The sequence below is a fragment of the Rosa chinensis genome, chromosome 6 (assembly GCF_002994745.2).
Source record: "Rosa chinensis cultivar Old Blush chromosome 6, RchiOBHm-V2, whole genome shotgun sequence".
NCBI classification, from domain to species: domain Eukaryota; kingdom Viridiplantae; phylum Streptophyta; class Magnoliopsida; order Rosales; family Rosaceae; genus Rosa; species Rosa chinensis.
The window spans coordinates 31793101-31819880 of NC_037093.1; the positions used below are offsets into that span (position 1 = coordinate 31793101).

At 36.6% G+C, this 26780-nt stretch overlaps 2 protein-coding genes across 5 annotated transcripts; one reads left to right on the plus strand and one right to left on the minus strand.

The window, feature by feature from the left end:
- Nucleotides 1-3763: 3763 nt before the first annotated feature.
- LOC112171186 lies at nucleotides 3764-4294 on the minus strand. Its single transcript, XM_024308407.1, has one exon. It carries the CDS (start codon nucleotides 4292-4294, stop codon nucleotides 3764-3766), a length of 531 nt encoding a protein of 176 aa, XP_024164175.1.
- Nucleotides 4295-5679: 1385 nt separating this feature from the next.
- On the plus strand, nucleotides 5680-26110 carry LOC112169603 (copper-transporting ATPase PAA1, chloroplastic). Of its 4 annotated transcripts, XM_040507851.1 has the most exons (19): nucleotides 5680-6201; nucleotides 6295-6348; nucleotides 6811-6964; nucleotides 8924-9022; nucleotides 10876-10950; nucleotides 11141-11418; nucleotides 12153-12386; nucleotides 12683-12781; nucleotides 12902-13051; nucleotides 13789-13935; nucleotides 14586-14636; nucleotides 16716-16888; nucleotides 17617-17749; nucleotides 18412-18509; nucleotides 19321-19380; nucleotides 19474-19561; nucleotides 20435-20638; nucleotides 21881-21961; nucleotides 25470-26110. In XM_040507851.1, exons 1-19 carry the CDS (start codon nucleotides 5776-5778, stop codon nucleotides 25731-25733), a joined length of 2868 nt encoding a protein of 955 aa, XP_040363785.1. In that variant the 5' UTR covers nucleotides 5680-5775; the 3' UTR covers nucleotides 25734-26110. The 4 variants fall into 4 exon arrangements, with proteins under 4 accessions (XP_040363785.1, XP_040363783.1, XP_040363784.1 ...); XM_040507849.1 differs by having other exon boundaries at nucleotides 19321-19561; XM_040507850.1 differs by having other exon boundaries at nucleotides 6817-6964; nucleotides 19321-19561.
- The last annotated feature ends 670 nt before the right edge of the window (nucleotides 26111-26780 follow it).

Genomic DNA, 26780 nt, shown 5'->3' on the forward strand with positions numbered 1-26780 from the left:
ATCCAATTAGATTCAAGTCATCGACATAAACTGCGACTATTGCAAAACCAGAATTTGATTTCTTAATGAACACGCAAGGACATATCGGATCATTGACATATCCTTCCTTAAGTAGATACTCACTGAGGCGGTTGTACCACATTCGTCCAGATTGCTTCAATCCATATAAGGATCGTCTCAGTTTGATTGAGTACATATTGCGTGGTTTTGTAGTTGCTTCAGGCAACCTAAGTCCTTCTGGGACTTTCATGTAGATATCAGTATCTAACTCACCGTATAGGTATGCAGTAACAACATCCATAAGTCGTATATCAAGTTTTTCCGAAACTACTAAACTTATTAGATAGCGGAATGTGATAGCATCCATTACAGGAGAATATGTTTCCTCATAATCTATCCCAGGCTTTTGTGAAAAACCTTGCGCAACAAGTAGCGCCTTATATCTTGCAATCTCATTTTTCTCATTACGCTTTCTTACAAATACCCATTTATATCCAACCGGTTTGACATTGGGTGGTGTTTGGACAACAGGTCCGAAAACACTCCGTTTTTCTAGAGAATTTAATTCAGTTTGGATTACATCTTTCCATTGAAGCCAATCATGTCTATGTCTACATTCATTAACAGAGCGAGGTTCAGTGTCATCGCCTTTTATTATTTCAGTAGCTACTGCGAATGAGAATATATTGTCTATGATTATATCTCTACGATCCCACAACTCATTGGTGTACACATAGTTTACGGAAATTTCCTTATTTTCAGGTACCTGAGCCTCTTCATGGGCTAGTGTCTCACCGATGTCATTTTCCTCTTCTGTAGTCACAGAATCATGAATTGTGGATCGGACATTAATGTCTTGCCCAATATTCTCTTCAGGGGAGATTTCATTTGGATTCAGATGTGCCTTTGATTTCCTCTTTCTGGGAATTGAATCTTTTGAACCTATAGGTCTGCCACGCTTCAGGCGTGCAACAAATGGCTCATTGGCTGCCACATTAGTTTGTCCAATTTGGACATTAATTCTTGTCAGTGCATTTATTGCTGGGATATGTGATCTTGTCACTTTTGCTGTGTCAGTGAATGCATTAGGCATTCAATTTCACTTTCTTTAGTACGTGGATCAAGATGAGATATAGTGGGTACAGTCCACATTAATTCACGACGTTCATTTAGAACAGTCTTATCTCCCCCTAACGGCGGGGATATTGTCTCATCAAAATGGCAATCTGCAAACCGTGCAGTGAAGGTATCACCCGTCATGGGTTCTAAATACCGAATAATGGATGGTGAATCAAAGCCAATGTAAATTCCCAATCGACGTTGAGGGCCTATTTTTATACGTTGTGGCGGTGCGATAGGCACATAAACAACACAACCAAATGTTCGAAGATGGGAGATATTGGGCTGGCTCCCAGAAACAAGTTGTAATGGGGAATACTGATGGTTGGCTATGGGCCTCAACCGAATTAAAGCTGCTGCATGCAAAATTGCATGTCCCCATGCAGAAATTGGCATCTTTGTTTTCATTAGCAAAGTGCGCGCTATTATTTGAAGTCGCTTAATAAAAGCTTCTGCCAAACCATTTTGTGTATGAACATGAGGAACCGAATGTTCAATTTCAATTTCCATAGACATGCAATAATCATCAAACGTTTGAGATGTAAATTCACCAGCATTGTCTAAACGAATGGACTTGATAGAGTAGTCCGGGAATTGAGCTCGTAGTTTAATTATCTGAGCAAGTAGTTTGGCAAATGCCACATTACGGGTAGACAAGAGGCAAACATGTGACCATCTTGTAGAGGCATCAACTAGGACCATAAAATATTGAAATGGTCCACAAGATGGGTCAATAGGTCCACAAATGTCTCCTTGAATTCTTTGTAGAAAAGACGGGGATTCGATATCTATCTTTGTATAAGATGGTTTAACCACTAATTTCCCTTGTGAGCAGGCTTTGCAAGGGTTGCTTGGCAAAACAATATGTTTAGTCATCAATGGATGTCCATTGGAATTTGTAATGATCCTACGCATCATGGTGGATCCAGGGTGACCCAAACGGTCATGCCAAAGCATAAATGTATGTTGATTTTTGAACTGCTGGTTCACAACATGGTATCCTCAATTGGTTGAATGGTTGTGTAATACAACCCAGATGATAGGGGCAACCAATTTTTTCCAATATCTGCTTTTGACAGTTTTTATTGGACGTAATGCAAAGATATTCCACATGATTATCATTTGTGGTCTCAATGTGGTATCCATTTAAACAGATATCTCTAAAACTGAGGAGATTTCTTCTAGATCTCGAAGAGTATAAAGCCTCTTAAATGGACAATTGAGTTCCATTTGGTAGCCTAATGTGGGCTCTTCCGGAGCCTTCAATCAGGTCTGCAGGACCTGAGATAGTAGTCACATTAGCTTTAGAAGGTGTTAAAGTGGAGAAATAAATCTGATCGCGAAGGATCGTATGTGTAGTGGCACTGTCAGCAAGACATATATCTTCTCCATCCTTCATAACTTAAGGGCACCTGAAATCTCTTTTCTTGCCTTCATAAAAGAAATAATAACAATTAATTAATCTGACTAAGGCATAAAATTGTATTTGTTTATATTCTTATTGACAAAACAATTTAATCATTGAGTTGGGCGCCAAAAAGAAATATAAATTTCTCTTTTTTTTCAAATGAAAGTTAAAAAAAACAAAAATAATCAAGGAAGACTAGTAAGAAGTAGTTTTAAATACAACTTCCTACAGATAACTAAAGTCGCAAGACATATAGTCATTGAGATATCTACTTGTGATAAAATGATAATCATTGGTGATATTCCTTGCACAGAGATAATTCCTTGCACAGAGATAAGTATGTAAACATTCCATGCATGAGTTGGTTTCACTGATCTTTATCTACATGCTGTATTATCACAACAAATATTCTACTTTGAAAAACGTTAAAAAGGATTCTATGATGATTGCATGTGTGCATGCACGCCTGAACAAGGACTTCTTTTTTTTTCTTTCTAGCAAGACCAAAAAAAAAAAACTGTGAAAGTTATAATTAAACCATAATTAGAGACAAGTAGAGTAATGGTCATAACAAAAAAAATGGAAATTCAAATTGTTCGGGGAAAAAAAAATTATAGAATAGAAACATTCTTCTTTTATTGAACTTCCAATATAGAGACCAAAGCAAAGGGAAATATGACTAATGCTAGGAAAACATAAAAGAAAAAGTGCCTAAGCATAGGCTGACAACTAGTTGTCGTCAAGGACTCCACCACTAGTCATATACTCATATCATCAAAATTGCTTCCATTGTTCGCAAAAAAATATGAGACATCAAGCGGAGTAATATCCATAGGCTCAGATGAATCCCAAGGGTCAGAGTGGTCAATGTAGTTTGTTTCCACATTTTTCTTTTTCAAGGAAGCTTTGTAGAGTGCCACCAAATGTTCTTCTGCACGACAGGTGCGAGCCCAGTGGCCTTTACCACCACATCTAAGACAAACATTGTCTTTATTTTTATGAGTTTTGATCATCTGACCATTTCCTTTAGTAATCTTGGCATTGTCCCTTGGGCCCAACTGCTGGTTGTAGCCCTCACGAGCTTGACCATTTTGTCAACTCTGACCACGGTTACGGGCTTTGCCATGCCTTGCACCACGTCTATTGCTATAACCACTAGTAAAAGTAGCATTCGCTTCAGGGAATGGTTTGATCCTGTAGGGCGAGACTAATGGTTTTTCATTAAGAGCTCATTGTTTACTCAGCCACCAGAAGACAAGAGATGAGATTAGAATATTTGGTGAATCCTCTTTCTCTGTATTGCTGCTGTAAGACCATATATGAGGCATGAAAAGTGGATAAGGTCTTTTCAAGCATCATGGCCTGAGTTACAGTTTCTCCACAAAGATTCATTTGGGAGGTGATCCTGAACATGGCGGAATTATAATATATCATAGAACTGTAATCTTGAAGGCTCAAATGCGTCCATTCATAACGTGCTCTAGGGAGCACAACAATCTTTTGGTGAGCGAACCTATCTGCGAAACCTGTCCATAGCTCAAGTGAGTCTTTGACAGTTAAGTACTCGTCCTTCAATCCCTGATGGAGATGGTGGCGTAGAAAAATCATAGCCTTAGTTTTATTCTGCGGGGACGTTGAGTTTCCTTCCTTGATTGTAGGCCCAAGGTTTTGGGCTTCCAGATGAATCTCGGCATCAAGGGCCCAAGACAGGTAGTTCTTGCCAGAGATGTCAAGGGCGACAAAATCCAATTTTGCCAAATTCGTCATCTTCCTGCCACAATGAAGATGAGGTATGTTAGGATCCATATATAGTGTCAGAACCACAGGTTCTTAACAAATAAGTAATCAATATCGAAACTTCAGGTTCGAAAAAATAAAGTGAACATTGGATCGCAATTATATGCACGAAGCTTCAGGTTCGTGTTCTTATGATTAGAACTTCAGGTTCTAAAATTCCGTATTTTTGAACTTTGGGTTCAAACAGATATGTACTCGAAACTTCTGGCTCGTGTAGCAGTAGTGAAACTTCAGGTTCACTTGTATTATGAATATTAAGTATGCTTAATTGATAAAACATATAAGATAAATTTAATTAAATAAATATTAGATATGCGATAAGGAATGAAACAGCAAAGATATATGCATTACATTAATAACATATATCTTATATACATATCGTGACAACATTAGAGATAATCATGCACATGTATCACAACAAACATGGACATCTATGAATATAAGAATACATAGGCCATCAAAAGATATGTTGATCAATTGAATCAAGATTGCATGGCATCAGTATGGTGATGACGTGAAAGATATTTGCAAAGCTCAGTGCACCAGTAAAGTAAACAAATAGGAATTCTAAAGAGAATGAACTCATAGATCACGTTTTATAGTTCAAGGCAACGACGTTGCGCCATAAAACATCTGGATCATCATAGAGTAAGAATAGAAAAGCAAATCGTGCTGATAACGTGTTATAAAATATTTACTTACGTTGTAGAGAGTAAGGAATGTATAAAGAGAGATGAGGGGAAAATAGAGAAGTATGTTATTCAGTCTCAGAGGCCTCCCTTATATAGAGGTAGGGTTTACATGATAAGTGTTCAGACTATTGAGATATTACATGTAGGTCCCTAACTAATAACATGGACAGCCACATAAGAATTAGTATTTACTCTCCGGTTTACTGTCATTTGTATTTTTATAGAGGTTGTTAACAGTCTTGTATTTGTGAATTCTTTCCATGAAATTTTCAATGTTTTATAATCTTATGGAGATAGCTTATGTTTCTTTTTTGTTGAATTAATCAAATACATTGACTCTTTCCCCCCTTGTCAAATCTTCTTTCCACCATCATTCTTGCTAAATGTTTGACAAATTTTTGCTTCCTTATTTTCTATCAGTTTCATAACTGAAACTTTTTTTTCATAAAAAAACTTATTTGCATTGATGGGTGATCAATAGTGACATAAATAACATTTGCCGATGTATATTTTAGGGTTTACGGTGAAGGAGAAAGTTTCCTAAACCTTAAAAACTACTACTATACGTAGAGGTAAGAAAAGTTTTTTTTTTTTTTTTGCCTTATCTCTTTTGTGTTTTTATTGATAATTTGTCTTTAAAAATTGAGGGAGCTCTAAATGACAGTTTTGGAGATGTGAATACAAAGTCCCTTTTTGATTTTTGGACAGCATAACATATAAAGCAGATAAGAGCGATAGAGGCTCGGGCATCTCTCTCGAATGGAGTCAACACTGAACGCGAGCACATCGACCACATTGGCTCTGCTCACCGTTACGAAAGCCCTGAACCGCCGACTTTGCAAGATCTTTCCGAGTCATCAACCCCTCGCGAGTCGATTGATAGCTCGCAGGCTCACTTGCAACTACGGCGGCTTTCATAGGCAGAGGCCTTTCTCTTCATCGACGCCGAGAAGGAGCCTCTGCGTGGTTGATCCTCCGACGCGGCGTCGTTTAGAGTGCGTTGCGAGCAACCATGCGTCATTTGCTTCCGGCGGTGGAAATGGTGGCTTCGGCGGCGAGAGTGGTGGCAGCGGCGGCGATGGTGGAGGTAGTTCGGACGGTGGCGATTCCAAGTCCAAGGTCGTTGCTTCTGGGGGCGATGACGTCTCGGCCGTCTCGACTGATGTCATACTGCTCGATGTTGGAGTATGCAATTCCTCTCTCTCTCTCTCTCTCTCTCTCCTTGTTTGTTTGTTTGTTTACCATTTCTGACTCATGGAGTTGCTCAATTTCCAACAGGGAATGACATGTGGGGGATGTGCAGCAAGTGTGAAGCGAATTCTAGAAAGCCAAGTAAGTCATGCTATCACTTTTCCTTTTTCACGCCTCTTCTGTATATGATGGTGTGGAATTGAATGTCATATGAAATTCCTGTTTCGAGGAGGACCTATGTGGAGTGTGTTCTGTATGAAATGATATAAGGAATGAACATGAAATGAAGATATAGAACAATACTCTTGCGTTTGTTTTTTTTCGGAATCACATCAACAATCTATTTCTGATTTTAGTATCGTCTGCCTTGGTAGTTTCAAAATCCAATCTTCTGCCATCAATTAACCAAGTAGGATGGATGATTTTTAAGATTTTCTTTTTGGTTGTTGTTGTTGTTGTTCTCAAGTTTAAGAGATGTAGAAAAGAAGAACAAAGTTGTTCTCTATTTGCTTATCACTTAAATGGTTACGGTGATTGCCAGTTTGATTAGTTGATCAGCTTTTGCCCTATTTTGCAAACCTAAACAGATTTATTTTATGGCAGCCACAGGTGTCATCTGCTAGTGTAAATCTTACGACTGAGGTGGCAATTATCTGGCCTGTGTCTGAAGCCAAGCTCTCACCAAACTGGCAAAAGCAGTTGGGAGAGACACTTGCAAACCATTTGACTAATTGTGGTTTCAATTCTAACATTCGTGGTAAGCATTTCAAATTTCATTACTGTCAACAATTTATTGGTTCTTATTTTTTGTTTTTTTATTGCAAATATTTGAGAATCAATCTGATTTTATTTATTGAAAAATTATATGCTTGGTAAATTTTTTCATGGTTAATGTTCTCAGATGATATAGGTAGGTTCATGCACACAATAATTATACAGCTCCCTTGTTTTATTTTATTATTATTGTATTTAATGAGGTTCAAGTTTTAGGAACATCATATACATTCAATGTATGTACATAATGTACATTGGTTTATTAATGTATCTATTAGGACTTAGGACTATATAACTGCTCTTTGTTGCCTGGAGAAGGCATCGAGAATGTCATATTTTGAATATTCAGAGAGAATTTGTCACCATATATTTCATTCTCCTATTTTTCCCTCAAGGTTCACGGTCCCTCTAGAGGATTTCTCTACAACTTAGTTGACTGAGGAATTGGCTTTAGTTCTTACTAAAGGGCATTATTTATTCTTTACGATTTTTCTAGGTAAAATCTTAACCTAACGTTATGTGTTCTTTATTCTTAATCTAAATGGGATCTACTTTCATCGGAGCTTGTTATGTACTAGGAGAAGTAAAATGAAACTGTGGTGCTTAAGAGTTGGCTTGGCTTAGAGGATGAACTTGTTCATTGGTTGACAATACATAACATCGTGGGTCTCTGCATCTATGACAATTGATTTTGGTTGGATGCTCTAACTTCTACAACTATAAAAGAATTCCAAGGTAGATTTTATCAGAACTAGAGCATCCCGCCCAAAACCAATTGGCAATGGAGGAGAGGCCCCATGTTCATGTACACTCCATTTCAGAGGTACTTAGGTGATGTGGAATATGATAAAATGCCCCCTGATCGCCAGGGCTGGAGTCACTTGACACTTATCCTACACTCCGGGGCTGGAGTCATGAACTTGACCCTGCCTGCAGTTCACTTGTCTCCCATACCATCGAAGAATTAAAGCACCCCAAGGCCCATGTTCTTGTACACTATATGTTTCTCAGGTCCTCGGGGCTGTGGGACTACTGACAGATTTACTAGAAGGTTATAAATAATGCACTGGCCTATAAATTTTCCAGTTAAAGCTAACTCAAACTAAACTAACAGTATGCGAAAGAATTGGAATTTAGTCTTACCATCTCTATGTCTCTAACCAGCAGTTGACTGCAAGCTCATTACAGACAGACATTGTCATTCCTGTTAGATCACAGTACAATCCTAACTGTAACTTGAGGGTGTGTCTTGTTTTGCTATATTGTGATCACAACATTTTCTTTTTGAAAAGAAAGAACAAAACCTATATGGAAGGTCATTGAATATATTTCCAGAATCAGACTTCAGGTTGACTTTAAAATGTTCAATGACATAAATGTCTGAATTTGAAACTACGGTGTTTACTTGATAAACTGCAAATTCAGAGACATTTGGTGATGATTATTCCGTGTCTTTGGTCTATTAGCTGAGTTATTAAATGGGACTGCCCATAAGACAGCTTTATCATCAGACAAATAGGTGTGGTTTCTTCTCAGCTGATGTTTTCTTATTTAACTTCTGGACCGTAAGAGTTCCACATTCAGTCATACTGACAAGCATACTTTGCATGCTGTTTGTGTTCTCGTCCTGGATCTGAAAGCCTATAAAGCTCCATTCATATCCTCAGTCCTCAACAGGCGTCTGTTTCTGATTACTACCCTAATTTCCCATCTCTTCTAATTTACTCTCTAAGTCCCAAATCCCTTTATTGGTGCTATGTCAACAAACACTACTATTACATGAAAACAGTTTCTTTGGTCTGTTGACTATGCAAGATCAAAATGTTTATAGTTGTTGATGATACTTATATATCTACTTCTGGTTGCCTAGTTCTCAACTCAATATCTGAAATCACAGTAGATATAATCATATGTTTAGGGTTCTTAATTGATTTATGTGAAGCGTGCCGGGTTAAGTGGCAGGTCAGGGAGCTACACAAGGAGATATATCACCATAGAACTGCAAAACATTTCTTGTCAGGATCAACCATAATTCTTTATGGTATGTCCTCATATCATTGGATTTAATTTCAGTGATGTGTATATGCAAAATAATGTCTTACTTCTCCAATTTTTGTAAGAACAGAAGCTTAAAAATTGTTATTGATACAAATTACTTGCTTTTTTTGGTAGTCTCAACTGGTTGGTGGATTGGTTTGAGGGCAATTCTATGGCAGAGCACCCATTGGTTTTGGAGAATGTGCAGTTCCACTTCCAGTCTATGAGCTTAGAGATCTCTTAGTTGTCATTAGGAAATTAAGAACTCCATATTTTCAAATAATTGGTTGTATTTTATATTTGAGAATTAGACTGATTGTTTGTCCATATGGGCATAGTTGATCTCTTCCATGCAATATGTAGTCACAACTTTGTTGTAGAGAATGCTAAAGGTATAGCTACAACTTCTAGCTATAAAGCTCCACCTAAGAAACAAGAAGAGAGAAAACCTTTTATGCCCGATCCCTATTCTACAACTTCAAGCTTGAGTTCCATAACCGATTCACTTCTGAAACTCCAAGCTAGAGTTCGGATTGAGTCACTCCTATGATTTTACAACAAGCTCAAATTGTCAACTCCTTTGGAGCCTCCTCCTTTCTCACTGCCTGATTTTACCGCATCTACCAGGATCATAGCTGTCCTCTAGCGACTGTGTATGGGACAAAAGATCCATCTTATTTTCTGTAGGGTTCATCTTTTGTTAACTATAGGAGGGCTCACTGGAAAAGTTATGGCAAATTCTGGTCTACGCATCGTTTTGTCCATCCTGTTTTGACGATGCAAATTGTTCATTTGTGACGTCCAATTCAAGGAATAGATGAATCAAGTTGGAAAAGGATTAAACAAATTGACAAACGCAATGTAACCGAAAACCGTTCATTGTGATCAGGATATTTTATGGTATGTCCGAAGTGGCTTCCCATTTGGCTGATATTTGCAGAGGTGATATACAAATCAAGACCTTAAAAATGCAAGATGTAGATCGTAGAAACGAGATTGAATTGTGGGTCCTATCTGCAATTCCTCAAATAGTAAAAAAATTAGGGATCCCTTGGTTGCCTTCTATACATGTATATATTATTTTTAAAATTTGCTCCTTCCATTGCAAATTTGAGATGCTGCATGCTTTTGGTGTAGTCTCGGTTGTGTCTAGAAACTGCTATCTTTGATAGTTGAATTGTTTTTGAGTGCTGGGACAAATTAAAGACTGCTATTTTATTGCTTCATGTGGTGCTGGCTAATTATCTGAAACCATCTAGATCAAGAGGAACACAAGAATTTTCCATTACGGAGAACAAAAGATGGTTTTCATTAGGACAGAAAAATACATTCCTTTCTTTAGGAGTCTTATCCTAGCATTTTAAGAGTATTTCTTGTAGTATATTTAACATCATTTGGCAGGTGTTTTTATTCATCTCAGAGGCTTTGCATTTTTAACTTTTCTAAACTGCCTGCTGATCTTTTGCATCTCTCTCTATTTTTTGGAAAACAAATTTCATCTATTAAACTCATTAAACTCATTACTAATTCCTATTCAGTGCTTAGGTTGATTATTATTTGGTTCACATTTCATCAAATATGCCATTGATCTGCGAACCTGGAAATTGTAGCCTTTTGTAAGGAGTCCTCATAAACAGTTTTTGTTGAGGTTTCCTTTGTGTAATCGTGATGTAGGTGCTTTTGTTTCTAGATTTTTATCTGTTTGGAATTACTGCATACTTATCTGTTTTTAAACATATTCTTACAGAGTTCTTCAATCTTCACTGCTAGCAGACTCTTTTTATTTTTTCAATAGTTTGCACACTTATGAACTAATATCTTTAATGTCTGTACTAATTGATCATTCCTTATGTGCAGATTCAGGAAGAAACAGTTTTCTTAAGATGTTTGAAAGGAAAATTGAAGATAAGCGCAAACGCCTGAAAGAAAGTGGTAGACATCTTTAAGTAGTGAGCATCTCTAGTTTACTTGATAGAATTAAATCGGTGTGTCCAGCTCTCTTGTAAACTGCTTCAAAGCTGTTACTACTGATGTTTTATTATTATTATTATTATTATTATTTCTTTTTTATGCATTGCATGGTGCATCTAATTGCTATTTGTGTTTTTGTTTTTTTGGTTAGGTCATGAGCTTGCTTTCTCTTGGGCTCTATGTGCTGTCTGCCTAGTTGGTCATCTTTCTCATTTCCTTGGAGCTGAGGCTTCATGGATCCATGCTTTTCATTCAACAGGATTCCATCTGTCTCTATCTTTATTCACATTGCTTGGTCCTGGGCGTCGGCTTATCCTTGATGGTTTGAAGAGTCTTGTTAAAGGGGCTCCAAACATGAACACTTTAGTTGGTCTTGGGGCTTTATCTTCATTTACAGTCAGTTCATTAGCTGCCTTTATACCAAAGCTGGTTGGTGCTAATCGTCTTCTTCGTTATAGATCTTGTCTGTTTATGAAGTTCTAATTATTAATGTTGGATGAACAAATGGGATTCTTTGTTGTTAAGATGGTATTGGTGAACAACAATTGTTTTACATTCTAGGACTCCTCCTATTTTCTCCAAAAATTGTTGGTAGAGGTCCAGTGTTTTAATCCCCCTTTCCCGCTTTGTAAAAAACATGGAGTCACCTTCATATGCGGGTCTCTCCAACATGTGGAGTTCAATTTATACCTAGGAAGCAATTCCAACTATTCAAATTGAGGATCTCCAGCTCTACTTCCATTTTAAAGTTTAATTATTTACTACTACTCTGAAAAGCTTCAGCGATTAGGATGCGGGCAAATAAATGTCTTATGTTTTATCAGTTGGTGTATTTTTTCTGTACTTGACATCTTTTTTGTTAATGCCCAGACAACTAAAATATGATACTCATTTATAATCTGTGTTGCTATAATGGTCATATGACTAAGCTCATTATATAGGGAGATGTGCTGTGATGACAAAATTTTGGGTGGTATGGGTAAATTAATTTGACTTGCCTACGTTTAGATTGTGTCTTCTTTATCTTTTATTTTCATTAATTCCCTATTTGTAACTCACTATTCTAGCCTCTTGATTGCTTAATTAATACAGATGTCTAGGAACATGTATGTACTCTTCTTTTTGCTTCTTTTGCGTTGTTCAATGGAAGCTTCTGGATGCAGGGTTGGAAGACTTTCTTTGAGGAACCAATAATGTTGATAGCATTCGTGCTGCTGGGGAGGAATCTTGAACAAAGAGCTAAAATCAAAGCAAGCAGTGATATGACTGAGCTTCTTAATATTTTACCAGCAAAAGCTCGTCTTCTGGTCAATGATGGTGTTAAAGAGTCGGAAACAATAGTTGAAGTTCCATCTAACAGTCTCTGTGTAGGAGATCAAGTTGTTGTATTACCTGGAGTATGTATTACTCGTCATTTATTATTTGTTGTTTGTACCTTCCCTGGAACATTAACTTTGTGTAGCTTTCCCACTTATACTTCTATTGAATAATGCTTTTGGGAGATTGTCCTTTTTCTGTGCTTTTTTTTTTTTTTTTTCTGTGGGATGTCACTTGTATGGTAACCTCTTTCTTTTATTTTCTGGGTTCATAGCTTCCGACTGTGGTGCTAAAAACAGAAGTAGTTTGTGAATTATAAAATCTTGTTTAGAATACAAGTTTCTGTGATTTTAATTCACTTCTCTCATTGCATTAGGACCGTGTTCCAGTAGATGGAATTGTTATAGCTGGTAGAAGTACCATTGATGAGTCAAGTTTTACTGGAGAGCCATTGCCTGTGACCAAACTACCTGGGGTACATATCTGCTTACTAAGAATGGGCCTCTCCTCTATACGCACTTCATTTGGCTAATTTGTTGAAGCTATTTATAATATGATTTTATCATAACATTGGGATACTTTTTGTTTATGCCAGAGTCAAGTTGCAGCTGGAAGTATAAATCTCAATGGAAGTCTTACTATTGTAGTGCAGAGACCAGGTGGTGAGACTGCTATGGCAGACATTGTTCGTCTAGTAGAAGAAGCACAGAGTCGGGAGGCTCCAGTCCAGCGTCTGGCTGACAAGGTCATCATTCTTTCTTAGAGTACTTGGATAGACATTATTCTGCAGTTATGTTTACACGGCAGTGTATCCATCTGAACTTAAATGTGAAAACTTGGTTTTGGTAAACATTTAAAACCCCAGACAATGCCCCTACTTTCATATATCAATTCAAATAAAAAATTAGTTATATCAAGGGCAAAAATAACGTAATTAAAATATAAGAAATAAAATAAAAAACAAGGACCCACATTCACAGAGGTTTTTGGTTTTTCTGAGTTATAATGCCGTTGACATGCACAGAGCTAAAAGCTATGATGGATTGAAAATTATTGCTAAACCTACAGAGTATATACTAATGAGACTGTTGCCTGATGATGGTGACATGGTTGGTAATCCTGAAATGTATGGAAGACTTAAAGGAAACTATTACTTAGCCAGTTAGCCATCACTGGACCATATATTTCATATGAGATGAGTGTCTTGAGTCATTTTATCACCAACCCACAAGTTCCCCACATTTTTAAGTACATCATAGGTGTTCTGGGTCATTAGATCCACACTGATGCAAGCTGGCAGGAATCTGGACATCTTTTTCCTACACTTCCATCATTTACTTTTCTTGTCTCCGGAGTGAGGGATTTCTGAAGAACGTATAAATTGAACTCTAGCAACTTTCAAGTGTGCTGTTGAGATATAATTTGATGACCTGATTTACTGAAATAGCTGAACTAATCTTTCGTTTGGTTTGCTTTGACTAGGTATCTGGGCATTTTACATATGGAGTAATGGGACTCTCTGCGGCTACATTTTTGTTCTGGAGTTTGATTGGTGGACGTATTTTACCTGCGGTTCTTCAAGGAGGAAATTCAGTTTCTTTAGCATTGCAACTCTCTTGCAGTGTTCTGGTATGAGCAATTAAGAATCTCCGTCGTGAATTTTACAGTACACTTTTTTGATAAACTAATCTGAGCATCACACCCACAACCAAGTGATAATGGGCAGAGTCCCAAACCCTTTTAAAATTCTTAGGCAAGGTTGTATTTTCCAGTGTGGGAACACTTCACCTGAAGCACATTAACAAAGAAAAAAGAAATGAAACAATAAATTATTGTTTGGTTGGCTTTCGTTCTTTTCAATTCCTTATGTAAGAGGGACAGGATCTCACACAGATCTACTGTTTTGTTTATCTACTGTTTTTGTTTTAAATATTTAACATTTAGAATCTGCATAAACCTCACGAGATACTTTGGCATTTAAGCTGTGTTATTATGTTTTTTCAGTAATTCTATTTTATATGTTGTGGTGCTGCCTTTATTTATTTTTTGGCTGAAACTGTGGTGCTGTCTTTACGCAGCAATATTTTGGCTGAAAAGTATTGCATTTTAAGATGTACAGACAAAAAATAACGCTCTTTTGATTTGAAAATCTTCCTAGCTCCATAGACTAATTTGATTATTATTATTTTTTCTTCGTTTTTTTACTATACAAAATTTGCGTATTTATTTATTGTTTGCTTGTTTGTTCATTGTAGTGAGCATATGTTTTCTATGTGCAGGTTGTTGCTTGTCCATGTGCCCTTGGGCTGGCTACACCTACAGCTGTGCTGGTAATCTCCTTGAAATACTACTCTCTCTCATACAACGAACTATTTTGTCTATTATTGCATCCTCATCAGAACGCCTGAACGTGCATGGAAAGGGATTTATAAATTTCAAAGTCTTGATGAAAATGGTCACCAATAGTTTAACAAAATTGGTGTGTTTAGGGATTACCATTTTTAAAGGTGAAGGCGTAGCCCATTGGTAGGTTTGAGCTTTGAGGCATAAGTCTTTTGCAAATCAATTACCATAAATAAAAATGGGCCAAGTACAGTATCTCCTTTTGAACTATAATTATGATCCAAACTCTATGTTAGCGGTTAACCATCTTTACTTATTCCAGTGGTCACGGATTACCTGGAAGCAATGCATTTGTTTTACTTTCCATCTGTTTTGGTGACTTTTCACCTGGTGGACCCCCATATGCATACTATTGAGGGCATCTTGATCTTGTCACAGAAAAACGGTAATAGAACTCACCTAGATTGCATTTGTTGTTGGGCCTTTCCCGGTCTCTCCCAGTTAGGGTACATTGCTCTTCCAACCCTTCCATAAATAACAAATCACCACCCTTTTCCAGCATCAAACATCCAAAAGGTGAACCCCTAACTATTTATGAAATTGTTAATCCTTAATCTTTGTTTTAGTGCCACAGTAGTTTTTCTTACTGTAACACGTCACATTTTTTTTCTCTTGCTTTTTCTGTTTTGTTTTGTTTTTATTTTATTTTTTATTTTAGAAAAGAAACAGCTTTTTAATTGATAAATTCAATAATATCAAAGCCCAACAAAGTGCTGCAGAAAATGGAAATGGTTAACTGCCACCAAACTTTCTTCATCAAAACAGAGTTTTCAGTCTAAAACAGTAAAGAAAAATCTAATCTTTAAACTTCCCCACAAACAGAGGCCCATAAAGATGCCCAAAACCTAATATGTTTGCAGAAAACCTACCGATTTCCAAGTGCTCAGGTGTGAAGCTGAAGTATAATCCAACATATGGTCAAATTGATTATCTTTGAGAGATCCTGCATCTCTCTTTTTCGTATAGCTCATAGTTTTCTGAAATTGAAAGGTAAAACGCCTACATTTAGGAACAGGACAGTGGCAGGAAACTGAGTCTACAGACCAAAGAGGCTGGCTGCAATCAGTCAGAAATAAATTCCAATTCAAGTGAGCTTGGCTTAGTAAAGATAGTTTTCTGAAATTGAAAGGTAAAACGCCTACATTTAGGAACAGGACAGTGGCAGGAAACTGAGTCTACAGACCAAAGAGGCTGGCTGAAATCAGTCAGAAATAAATTCCAATTCAAGTGAGCTTGGCTTAGTAAAGATAGTATATAATCCAACTACTTTGTGTAGCTGCTAAGAAGAGTAGCACAACACTGCCCCAAATGTATTCAGCACTGTAAAAACATTACATCAGGACAAGATTATTAAGTGAAGAGTAAAGAAAAATCAAAGCTATTGGGTTTGCTTAATGTGCTGGTAACTATAGAAGTAGCCCTTAATGATTCTGAATTTTTTCTAATGTAGCCTTTGAGGTGCTGCAAATTTGTCTCCAAGCTAGTGAGTTGTTGGGGGGTTATGTTTTATTTTAGTCTACAGTACAACTTAGGGTCTCTTTATCTGCCTTTTTTGGGTGCTAAGCTAATACTGTTGCATGGGGCTGTGAGTCCTCTGTCTCATTTGGCTAAGCAAATGGATGTTATTTCTTCTACTTTGCTTTGATTCACACCTTAAGTTGTGCCTCCAACTTGGCTTTTAAGACACTAGTTACTGAGTATAGGTATTGGCTGAAATGTGGTGTAAGTCGTAACGCTTCAATATGTGGAAAGCTTGCAAATAATAAGCTGCACGAAATGTTTGGAGCAGTCTAAAGAATCCTATTCCCATATACTTGATTGCTTATTTTCCGTCTATTTTGAAGCAGACTTGGACATGTTTGTTTTTGACTTATCAAGTTGGCACACTAATACTGAAATCTATGCATTCATTCATGCTAGATTGTTTTTATTTTATTTTGTATTTTCTAAACTTGTGTGTACTTGTGTATGCAATCAAATTTATGTTCACCGTCAAGTGATTCCAGGTAGGAACTTCATTAGGAGCCACAAGAGGACTGCTTTTGCGTGGTGGAAATGTTTTAGAGAAGTTTTCGATGGTGAACACTGTAGTATTTGATAAAACAGGGACTCTGACAATGGGCAAGCCAGTTGTGACAAAAATTTTGACTCCCAAACATGCAGAAGTTACTGACGTAGAGTTGAGTACTGACAGAAATTTTCATTCTTACATGATAATTTTTAAGCATTGCATAACTACTTTAAATTCCATCGTTTTTAAATTACCTTAATATTTTCATTTTATATTTGAAAATGCTCCTAGTTTTCGCTGTATGGATAATGGTTTAGCATGCTTCTAAGCGATAACTGTTGCTTCATCTCTTCGACCCTCAGTATCCTGTTGCTTGGTTGCAATATGTGTTGATTAAATATTTTAAGTGGTTATTTATTTATTTTTTATGGGTTTCCATTATTTTTCTTGCAAATATCTATCCATTGAATTAAAGCTCAAATACTTTTGTGAATGTGAATACTGTGACTTCGTTCGATCTTTAATCCAAAACAGTCTTAAGAGCTTGAAATTTTTTCCTCACAGAGACTGTCAGAGGCACAAGTCGGTCTAATAACTGATATTGTTCTGGACTTCTGGATATACAATCTGTTGCATATCTGTTACATATGTATACAATCTGTTACATATAACTAATCTGTTACATATAACTACTCCTAGGATTAAGATAATATTATCCTGTACAAGTGATTAATTATAGTTTTTTCTAATCTGCAATTTACCTACTATATATCTCAAAAAAAGAAAGAAAAATAGATTCATTATCATAAAAAAGAAGAAGAGATAAATATAGATTTGACTATTTTTATTTTTTCTATTTTGTTTTAATGTTAATATTATTGTTGTATTTTTAACAGAGAAAAGTCGAACCATACTTGGTCAGACCTTGAGGTTCTCAAGTTTGCTGCTGGAGTAGAATCAAATACAATTCATCCTGTTGGGAAAGCTATTGTGGAAGCCGCTCGGGCTGTTAATTGTCAGATTATACAGGTATTACATGGGGAACAGTCTTGCTCACCTAACGGACAGTTTTAAGGGAGGGACAAGTGCATCTCAGCCACGTGTTAAATACATCTGAAATTGTAACATGTAAAACTGTGCATATAATTTCAGCCTTCAGAGTCACTTGTCCCTCACAGTCTAATAGCAACCAAAAAAAAGAGCAAAAGGAAATGCAAGAAAAATTCAAAGAAACTTCATTTTTAACTGGCAGAGGACAACAACATGTAGTCTGCTAGGAGATAAGGTAGTACAACTGGAAAAACCTACACGTGTCCAAGGGACTTGGGTAATACTAGAAATTCAAAAGAGCCAATACTGCTGGGCTGGTGGATCAGTTGGGCCAAGAGTGCAGTCTTAGGTCATTTTAAGGTTGTTGCTATCACATTCCCCAAAAAACTGTCCCTTAGGTGAGGAGGCATCACATGCGGGAACATGTATTTTCATTTCCTATTAAAAAAAATTAATGCAAGCCAGTACATGGATGATATATCCTGGTGTCCTGAAACAGAGCGTGTTATTGACTGAATGACTGTACATGCATCTCTATGATGTTTTATAGCACATTAAGTGGTCATTGTTATAGAGAAATGATCAACTTGCCCTTACGTTAAACAAAGGACCCTTTTTTTTTTTTTTTTTTTTTTTTGCAGGTTGCAGATGGAACATTTATAGAAGAACCTGGCTCTGGTGCTGTAGCTATTATTGAAGATAAAAGGGTTTCTGTTGGAACTTTGGACTGGGTCCAACGGTAATTCACATTGGACTTTTTGCACTTCTACGGCCTTACATAAAAACTTTTGCATGTTGCATTTGTCATTATTTGACTACCTGATTCCACTTATTTCGGCATATTACCATACAAGAGAACTTTCCGCTTGTTCTCTAAAGTTTCTATCATTGTATCAGAACATTGTGCTCCAGAGACAGAAATTTTGAGACCCTCCGTTAGAGTCAACCACCTCCACAGACCTAATTTTACCCTTACAGCCCAAGATTACGCCCTACATATCTATTTTGTCTCATCCGCTATTCAAGGACTATCTTTTGTGAGGGAATCCCTTCCCACTTTTCCTTTAAATCTGTATGTCGCTTCCAGTTTGGGGTATGAATGAAATGACTAAACTTTGATTTCCTTTCTGCTTGTTCCTTTTTACTGTTTGAACCCATTACCCTGACCATAACCCTTTTCATCCTTGAAAAACCTAGTATTCACCACCTTCATCACCTTTATCTCATTAGACCTTCTTCGCCTTCAATTGTATCTCTCTAGATTTGTAATGCATCAGGCCATAATCTCTTCCAATCTCTTCCCACCTCAATATCCCTTCTTATCTGCACTACTGCAACATTGTAAACTCACCTTAATTTGTATCGCCGTTCTCACAGCCTTGTCTCTCAGATAGTTCTAAGCCAACGTCATAATCTCTATCACAGCCCATCAACACTGGAGTTCTTCGCTGTTCATCATGATCAATCACTTTTTTGTCACACCCAATCCCAGTTTTCTTATTATAGTGTCTTTACAGTCTTTTATCTTAGATCGTTTGTTATTTCTGCAGGCATGGAGTCAATGAGAATCCATTTGAAGAAGTTGAGGCCCATAAGAGTCAATCTGTTGTGTATGTTGCCATTGATAGTACTCTTGCTGGTCTTATTTATTTTGAGGATCAGATAAGAGATGATGCTGAACAAGTTGTTAAATCCTTATCTAGCCAAGGGATTTCTGTATACATGCTATCTGGGGACAAAACAGAAAACGCAGAGTACGTTGCATCTGTAGTTGGTATTCCAAAAGAGAAGGTCAGGGATATTTAATTACTTCTTTTTCCAACAGAATCTTTCCATGACTACACACTGGTGCCATTAAGATTGAGACAACACAAACTAAATTTTCCCCCTTAAAATGACAGTTAATTTGTTAACTAGGCTGGATAAATGAGCATTATGTTGAAGAAAATAAAAAGGCATTGGAGTTAAACTGCAGGGAGCATAAAATCTGATAAACCCTGTGATTGCGAAAGGGAGATTTTGAAATTAGAAGTGGTTTTGAAGGAGCACTTCTCAGCTATGAATATCAATATAACAAATTCTTAATGGATGTAATTACTATTGATGCTTTTTATTTAAGGAATATAAAATTCCCAATCAGAACAGGTCAGAGTTTGCGGAAAAAAAGAAGAAGAGAAGCACATGGAATAACATTTTGAAGCCTATCTCTGAACCTTAACTCAGGACTTCTACTGCCATCCTAAAGAACGAAACCACCATTTTAGAATGTTTATCGAAGAGTCCCTAGTTAAATTATGGTAGTCGTTTTAACTTTGTGGTTCAATCAGTGTTTTTGTGTCTGAAGAGTATTCAGGGATGGGTATGGGTGGAAGAGCTCTGAGATTCAGTTATGTTTTGGTCTGCCCTGTCCAAATGCTCTTTATATTGTTCGGTATTCTTACTCCAAAGCTCTATGTGTAAGTTGCTTCTGCAGAGTTTGGCAGGCAACCACTGTAACAGTATGATGATTCTTGGTATCCAATAACAGTAATGCATTTCCATATATAACAAGAAGCTTTTTGAAATTATCTTGCAGTGTTTCTACCCAAGTAGCATTTGCATCTACAAGCTGAACTTCAAAATATTTTCCCTATCAAAATGTAAAATTTATGCTGTCGATTGCAGGTAATATCTGGTGTTAAACCAAGGGAAAAGAAGAAGTTCATAACTGAACTTCAAAATGATCAAAATATTGTTGCCATGGTTGGTGATGGAATCAATGATGCTGCAGCCTTAGCTTCATCCCATGTTGGGATTGCCATGGGTGGTGGTGTTGGAGCTGCTAGTGAGGCCTCCTCTATTGTTCTATTGGGCAATAGACTTTCACAGGTAATTATTAATAATTTAACTTTGGTAGTCAACAGTGAACACCTTTTTGCAATCAGAAAACATACTGTTTTTTTTTCAATTGGACTGAGGTTTTTTTTTTTCCCATCAGATGATGCACCTTTTACTTCATATATAAATAAAAATAAAAAAAACATTCGGACATCTAGAGGGGTGTGGGGCAGATCGTCAATTTTGCATATGTATATGATAACTTTTTTTATATGCATATATTTATATCATAAAATATTTAATTAATCGTTTTGGTATTATTAACCTTTTCCGTTTAGTTATTGTAGGACTTCATCCCCTTTTCCTGACCTTGTTTCTTTATGGATTTATAAACTTGGGCAAAAACCAGCATGCAACATTCTTTCTTACCCAAAGCTGATTTTTTCTAGAGTCCTATGATGACTTTTGACAAGCCAAAACACAACAATCTCCACGGTGGTTAGTTAAAACCAAGTGGCTGGAACTTTCTGCCTTCAACTTCGTGAAGTAACCATGAGCGAACTTCAGGAACCTTCACCTTGACAAAAACTTTCTTGCCTCAGTGCACCACAAGTGAGGAGGTGCTCCACCCAATTCCTCACCTAATTTTTAACATGTAGAAAAATTCACAAGATTGAGAAATGTTGAACTTCTCTGCATTGGTGTAAACAATCTGAGCCATTCTCCTTGGTATTAACTTTCTCAACTGTTGGTTCTCCTCTGTCGATCCCATCTCTATCGTGTGATATCAAACATCAATGTTCTTGACTTTTGCATCAAACACTTGATTCTTGGCCAAATGAACGAAACTTTGGCTGTCACATCTCACCACCACAGTTTCTTTCTTGACGAATTCCAAACTCCTTTTTCTTTTTCTTTTTTTCCTGCTCGTATCAAATTCCTAAACTGTTGCCTATAGTAATTAATCAGCACCCACAATCTGACTTACTAGTGTGACACAATCAACCAATAAATGATAAATTATCAAGCATACAATTAAAATCGTAAAATAAACCCCATATGTAAGTTTCAAAATCCAGACCCCAAAATATTGGATGTTTTAAAATATTAACTAACAACGTATTAAAAATTTTATTTATGTAAATATACCATATTTGGTAATCATTCATGACTGCGTATGTGCATTTGTATTAATCACTCTTCAACAACTGATTCAGCACTCATATAGGAGTCCTGCTTTACATCAAATAAGCACTGTCGTATAACATATATGATCCACATAACTTCGTGCAGTTGGTTGATGCTTTGGAGTTGAGCAGGCTAACTATGGAGACTGTGAAGCAAAATCTTTGGTGGGCTTTTGCATACAACATTGTAAGTTACTTTCTTTGGTCTAAATACTGTAAGTTCTTACATGATGTATGGCTCGCTAATTATCATTTCTTTATTTCATTCTATCCTTTTTTTTTTCTTTTCCTCCGAGCTGTAGAAGTTAAAATAAAATAAGCACATAGGAATGAGGTCATTCCATTTTCTGAAGGTCAGGATTGGGTTCCTTGTTTGGTTAGTATGGAACAATGAGTGAATCGTAAACTTCAATGCATATAAACTAAAGATATGCCAGCTCTATGCATTATTAGTGGCTAGGGTTGTTTTGTATGCTAATTATAATAACCTCCTGGAGTCATTTATAAGTACAGAGAATTGAGAACAAAGAGAGCAGATGGTAGACTGTACTTCAAACTTCAACTCAGTCTTTTATACTGAGGAGAAAGAGAGTTGAGAAAGAGAGAGCAGATGGTAGTGTACTTCTAGGATTTGACAGAGGGTCTGAAAGGGTATTCAATTGGGATTAGATCTCGAGGAATCATTCTTGTAAAACTCTATTTTCTCCCGTAGTGTAGTGGATGGATGTACGCAGGAATTCTTTGAGTGCTTAAAATTTGCTGTGCTTTTCTGTTTTATCTTCTTGGTTTATTGGTTGTTAGTTATATTACACACACACACACATATATAATATAAATCTTTCAATCGCTATCTGTTGTGACCACTGTTTTAAATAGCATGCCTCAAGGTGTGGTGCCTAGGCGTTGATAAAACTCCTTCTGCAAGCATCTTATTGTTGTTTGTGCTTGTCTCAAATATGCATTTGCTATTTGATGAGAAACCGTAGTGTGCTGACGCGATCGGCGCTTAATGTGTTCTTTTATTTATTATTAAAAAAAAATTAAAAAAAAAAAAAAAAAACTTACGACTCAACTCCAAGGTATTCACCCTTTTTGAGGCTTAAGGTTTCGAATTATTGCCTCGCCCTTCTCTTTCACTATCTAAAACATTGGTCGTGACAAATTTATCTACCCCCAACAGTTAGTGGGACTATATGATAAGGACATCATTGTCTAACCTCATAGGTTTTATGAGGGGGAGAAATGGCAAAAGAGAGCACCTAATCCATCTCTATCTATTTGGTTGGATAAAATGCTCTTTAGTTAATTACTACAGCTGTGGGAAAGATTTATGAAGAAATTTTATGTCAGCTCCTGTGACTTTGGCTCCAACTCTAGAAGGTTTAACCATCCAAATAGATTAACTTGAGACAAGAACTCAATACCAAAATACTGCTTCAGAACGTCTTTCCACAGAAATTGAAGCATCTTTTTGCAATGAAGAAGAAAGCGTGGGCGGAGGACTGAGGATGCAACCTAGGAGAAATGTTTGAAACAAAATGCTCCCAATGACAATGAGCAAATACATGATTATGAAGAAATAGCATTGAAGTCTATCAAGGTTGAATCTCCTAGTTATGCTAGCTTGCTGAATCCTAAAATTCTTTTGGATAGGTTATCTGACTCGAATCACTATTTTGAATAACTTTTCCGAAGCTCGCAAAGCCGGATGAAATGAAGTTGGTGGACAAAGGTTAGATTGAAAGAACACGTGAAGAACCAGTCACTCATTGGGATGAGATGAAAGAAAGGCTCAGGAGAAATTGATTCCCTTGTTAAGGGAGCATGGCCGCTGCTTTTTACCTTGATAAGTTTTGAAGAATTTATGGTTTTTTTTTTCACCAACAATGTCTGAACTCTTTGCACCGGCCAGAATAACACCCAATAGTTAAAAGGAGTCAATGTGGCACATAAAACCCCTATAAATTAATATTGTTTGGACTACGGAAAATTATTATTTTAGGGGGATTATTATTAGATCCAACAATAAATTAATATTGTTTTGGGACTACGGTATGAATATTTATTAACTTAGAGAGAGTTCTATGTATTTCCTAATTGAACTGCATAACTTGGTATATTTTGATTAGGTTTTCTATTCCTAGTTGGATTATGTTCAAGACACCTTGTGAGGTGACAAAAGAATCTTACACTTGAATAGTTGAATGATGTACTCCCTGAGGATTTTCCAGATGAACATCCTTCTCTTCGTGATATTCAGCATGTAATTGCTGTCATTCATGAGAAACTTTACTGAATTTACTCATATTGTACGATGAATCCAGCACAGAATGCTGAATTGAAAAGATAGGTTGATGAGCTCCTGCAAGAGAATTAATTTGAAACCCTCCGTCCATGTGCCATTCCTGCCCCTCAGACCAGAGATGGCCATCGTGAAGGACATGTGGATAGTAGAGCTGTTAATAAGATCACCATGAAATATTGGGTGGTAAACACACAACACCACTGGAAGCAGAAAAAACGAAGAGCCTATTAATATTCAACCTTATTGCAATTCAATCCTTGGAATCTTTATGAAAATTCAAAAAAGTGGGAGTTTGTTTGTTTGATTTTATGTTTCCATATTGGCTATCAGATTTACTTGTTAGTTGTTACTCAAAATGATTCAAAGGTCTTTTAGCTGCCTGAAGTTGCATTTAATATCTGGAATAAATCAGAATGAGTAATCCTTAATGCTCTTTGACTGATTCAAGTACCTGAGAATTTCAATAACTGAACATATACCTGTTTAACTTCGTGTGCCTTCTATCCTCTTTGCATGCATGCGTAAAAATATGTAGATATACATTGTTCACGATATATTACTGCATCCATGTTTCAAGAATCTCCCACCTCTCGTATTTCACATGATATTCCATACTGTTTAATAATGAAACATAGTACGAAGTCTAATTTTTTGGACTCTATGTCCTACCTTTGACCATTCCAATAAAGATTGGACTAAAGAGTGCTATGGGATGTATATGTTTTTGCTAGATTAACCATGAAAATGTTTAATTGAACCTCTCACCTCAGCCTGTAAACTTCAAGTCGATTTTCCAGCCGTTGATCTTCTGTTTTATCTTGTTGTGCGGGCTAAGGATCAAGTCTATGAGTGATTTCACAAGGCAATTAGATTCTTGCCTCAGAAGAAAACATGTCGTAATAGGATTTGGATTCCTATTGAATAAGTAAATTATTCATAATTCTAATTGTTGTAAGATTACTTACCGTTGATTCCAGAGAAAGTGTTGGAATAATTGCTTACAGTCAAATGGAATTAGTTGCCAAACTCTTATAAAATAAGGGCGTCTTTCTTTTTATAATTCTTTTTAGTTGTTCATTACATCTTATCTTACAGGTTTGGTAGGATTATGTACCCATTATTCATATAGTTGAAGATTGATTGCTGCCCCTTGGCCATAGGCTATCCACAGAACCACGTTATTTGTGGTGTTTTTGTGTTCTTAACTCCATGTGATTCTCTTGGTGTAGTGTGCCTTATTTGGTGTTTTGATTTCCTATCCTACTTGATCACAACACTTTATTTGGTGCTTCTTTCGATTGTTTATTCTTTCTCATTTCCTTTCCAAGATACTATGTGCCTTGCTCTTTTCAGCAATAGTACTGGGTTTATGCTTCTAGCTTTCTTACAGGTTGGGCTTCCAATTGCTGCTGGAGTATTACTGCCTGTAACTGGGACCATGCTGACTCCGTCAATTGCTGGAGCTCTCATGGGCTTGAGTTCTGTAGGGGTTATGGCAAATTCGTTGTTCCTAAGATACAAGTTTTCATTAAAGCAGGAACGAAGATATAAAAGATCAGCAGGCACTAAAACTAACAGAGTTTCAAATATTATCATGGACAAGCGTGTGGGGGAAAAGCATCCCAATTCTGATGAAAGATGGAAAGGAGCATGATTTTACCAATAGAAAGGAAATGTCTCTTGAACTAACTATAGATGGAGAGGAGCTGATAAGTTACATACAGAAACCAACATATCACTGCAGAATAGGATGGAGGTAATATTCCTGCGCAGAATCTTCCACAGTGAGTGGCAAGTTATCTAGCTTATGTTTTAGGTAAGCGTTGGTGTACTTGGTAATAATTATTCGAGATTCTCCATTTGTGTCATAGTTGGATTATAATCATTTATCTGGCACAAAAGGGCAATGGGTGTGATTCATTTATTCTTGGTAGTGTTGAACTTGAACTTGTTCTTGATTGGCTGGGCCTGGGATTTGATTTTTGTCTCCGATTCTTGCCAAATGAAGACTGCTAGTTTCTGGATTGAGTACATTCTTCTTTTTCTATTTTTTTTTCCTTCTTTTTTCCAGAAATATCATTAGATTGATAAAAGCTCATAGTTGGTAATATTCAGGACGGGAGTTAAATGTTAAATATATGTACGTGAATAATTCGATAACTTTTAGTGAAAAATACTTTGAAAAGTTCTGTCATGTTAAAGGAAAAATATATTATGTGCTTTCGTCAAAATAACTGACGAAGGAGGTATTAAGGAATTAGCGATTACAGTTCAATCAGCATTTACTGTCATTATTGTGATTGATAATCTCTCTCTATATAAAGGGACTACCAAATGAAATGAGTAGATCAATTCTCATTTCACTTTTAAACGTCATTATTTACAAAAAAAGGTAAATTATAAAATACGATACATGTGTTGATAACAAAATGTAATGAAAAATATGAGTAGACCAATTCTCATTTATTTTTACACGATAATGAATGTTACACAATATGCCAATGAATGGATGAATGTTAATGCGATATCGCTCACGGCCGGTTCCGCTGACACAACACAATGCTGTCCCTCGCAAGCCCTTGCGATGCCAAGTGTGATCCAATGAATGAATGTTACGCGATACGCCAATCAATGAATGAATGTTACGCGATACGTCAATCAATGAAAGAACGTCACGCAATACACCAATGAATGAACCAAT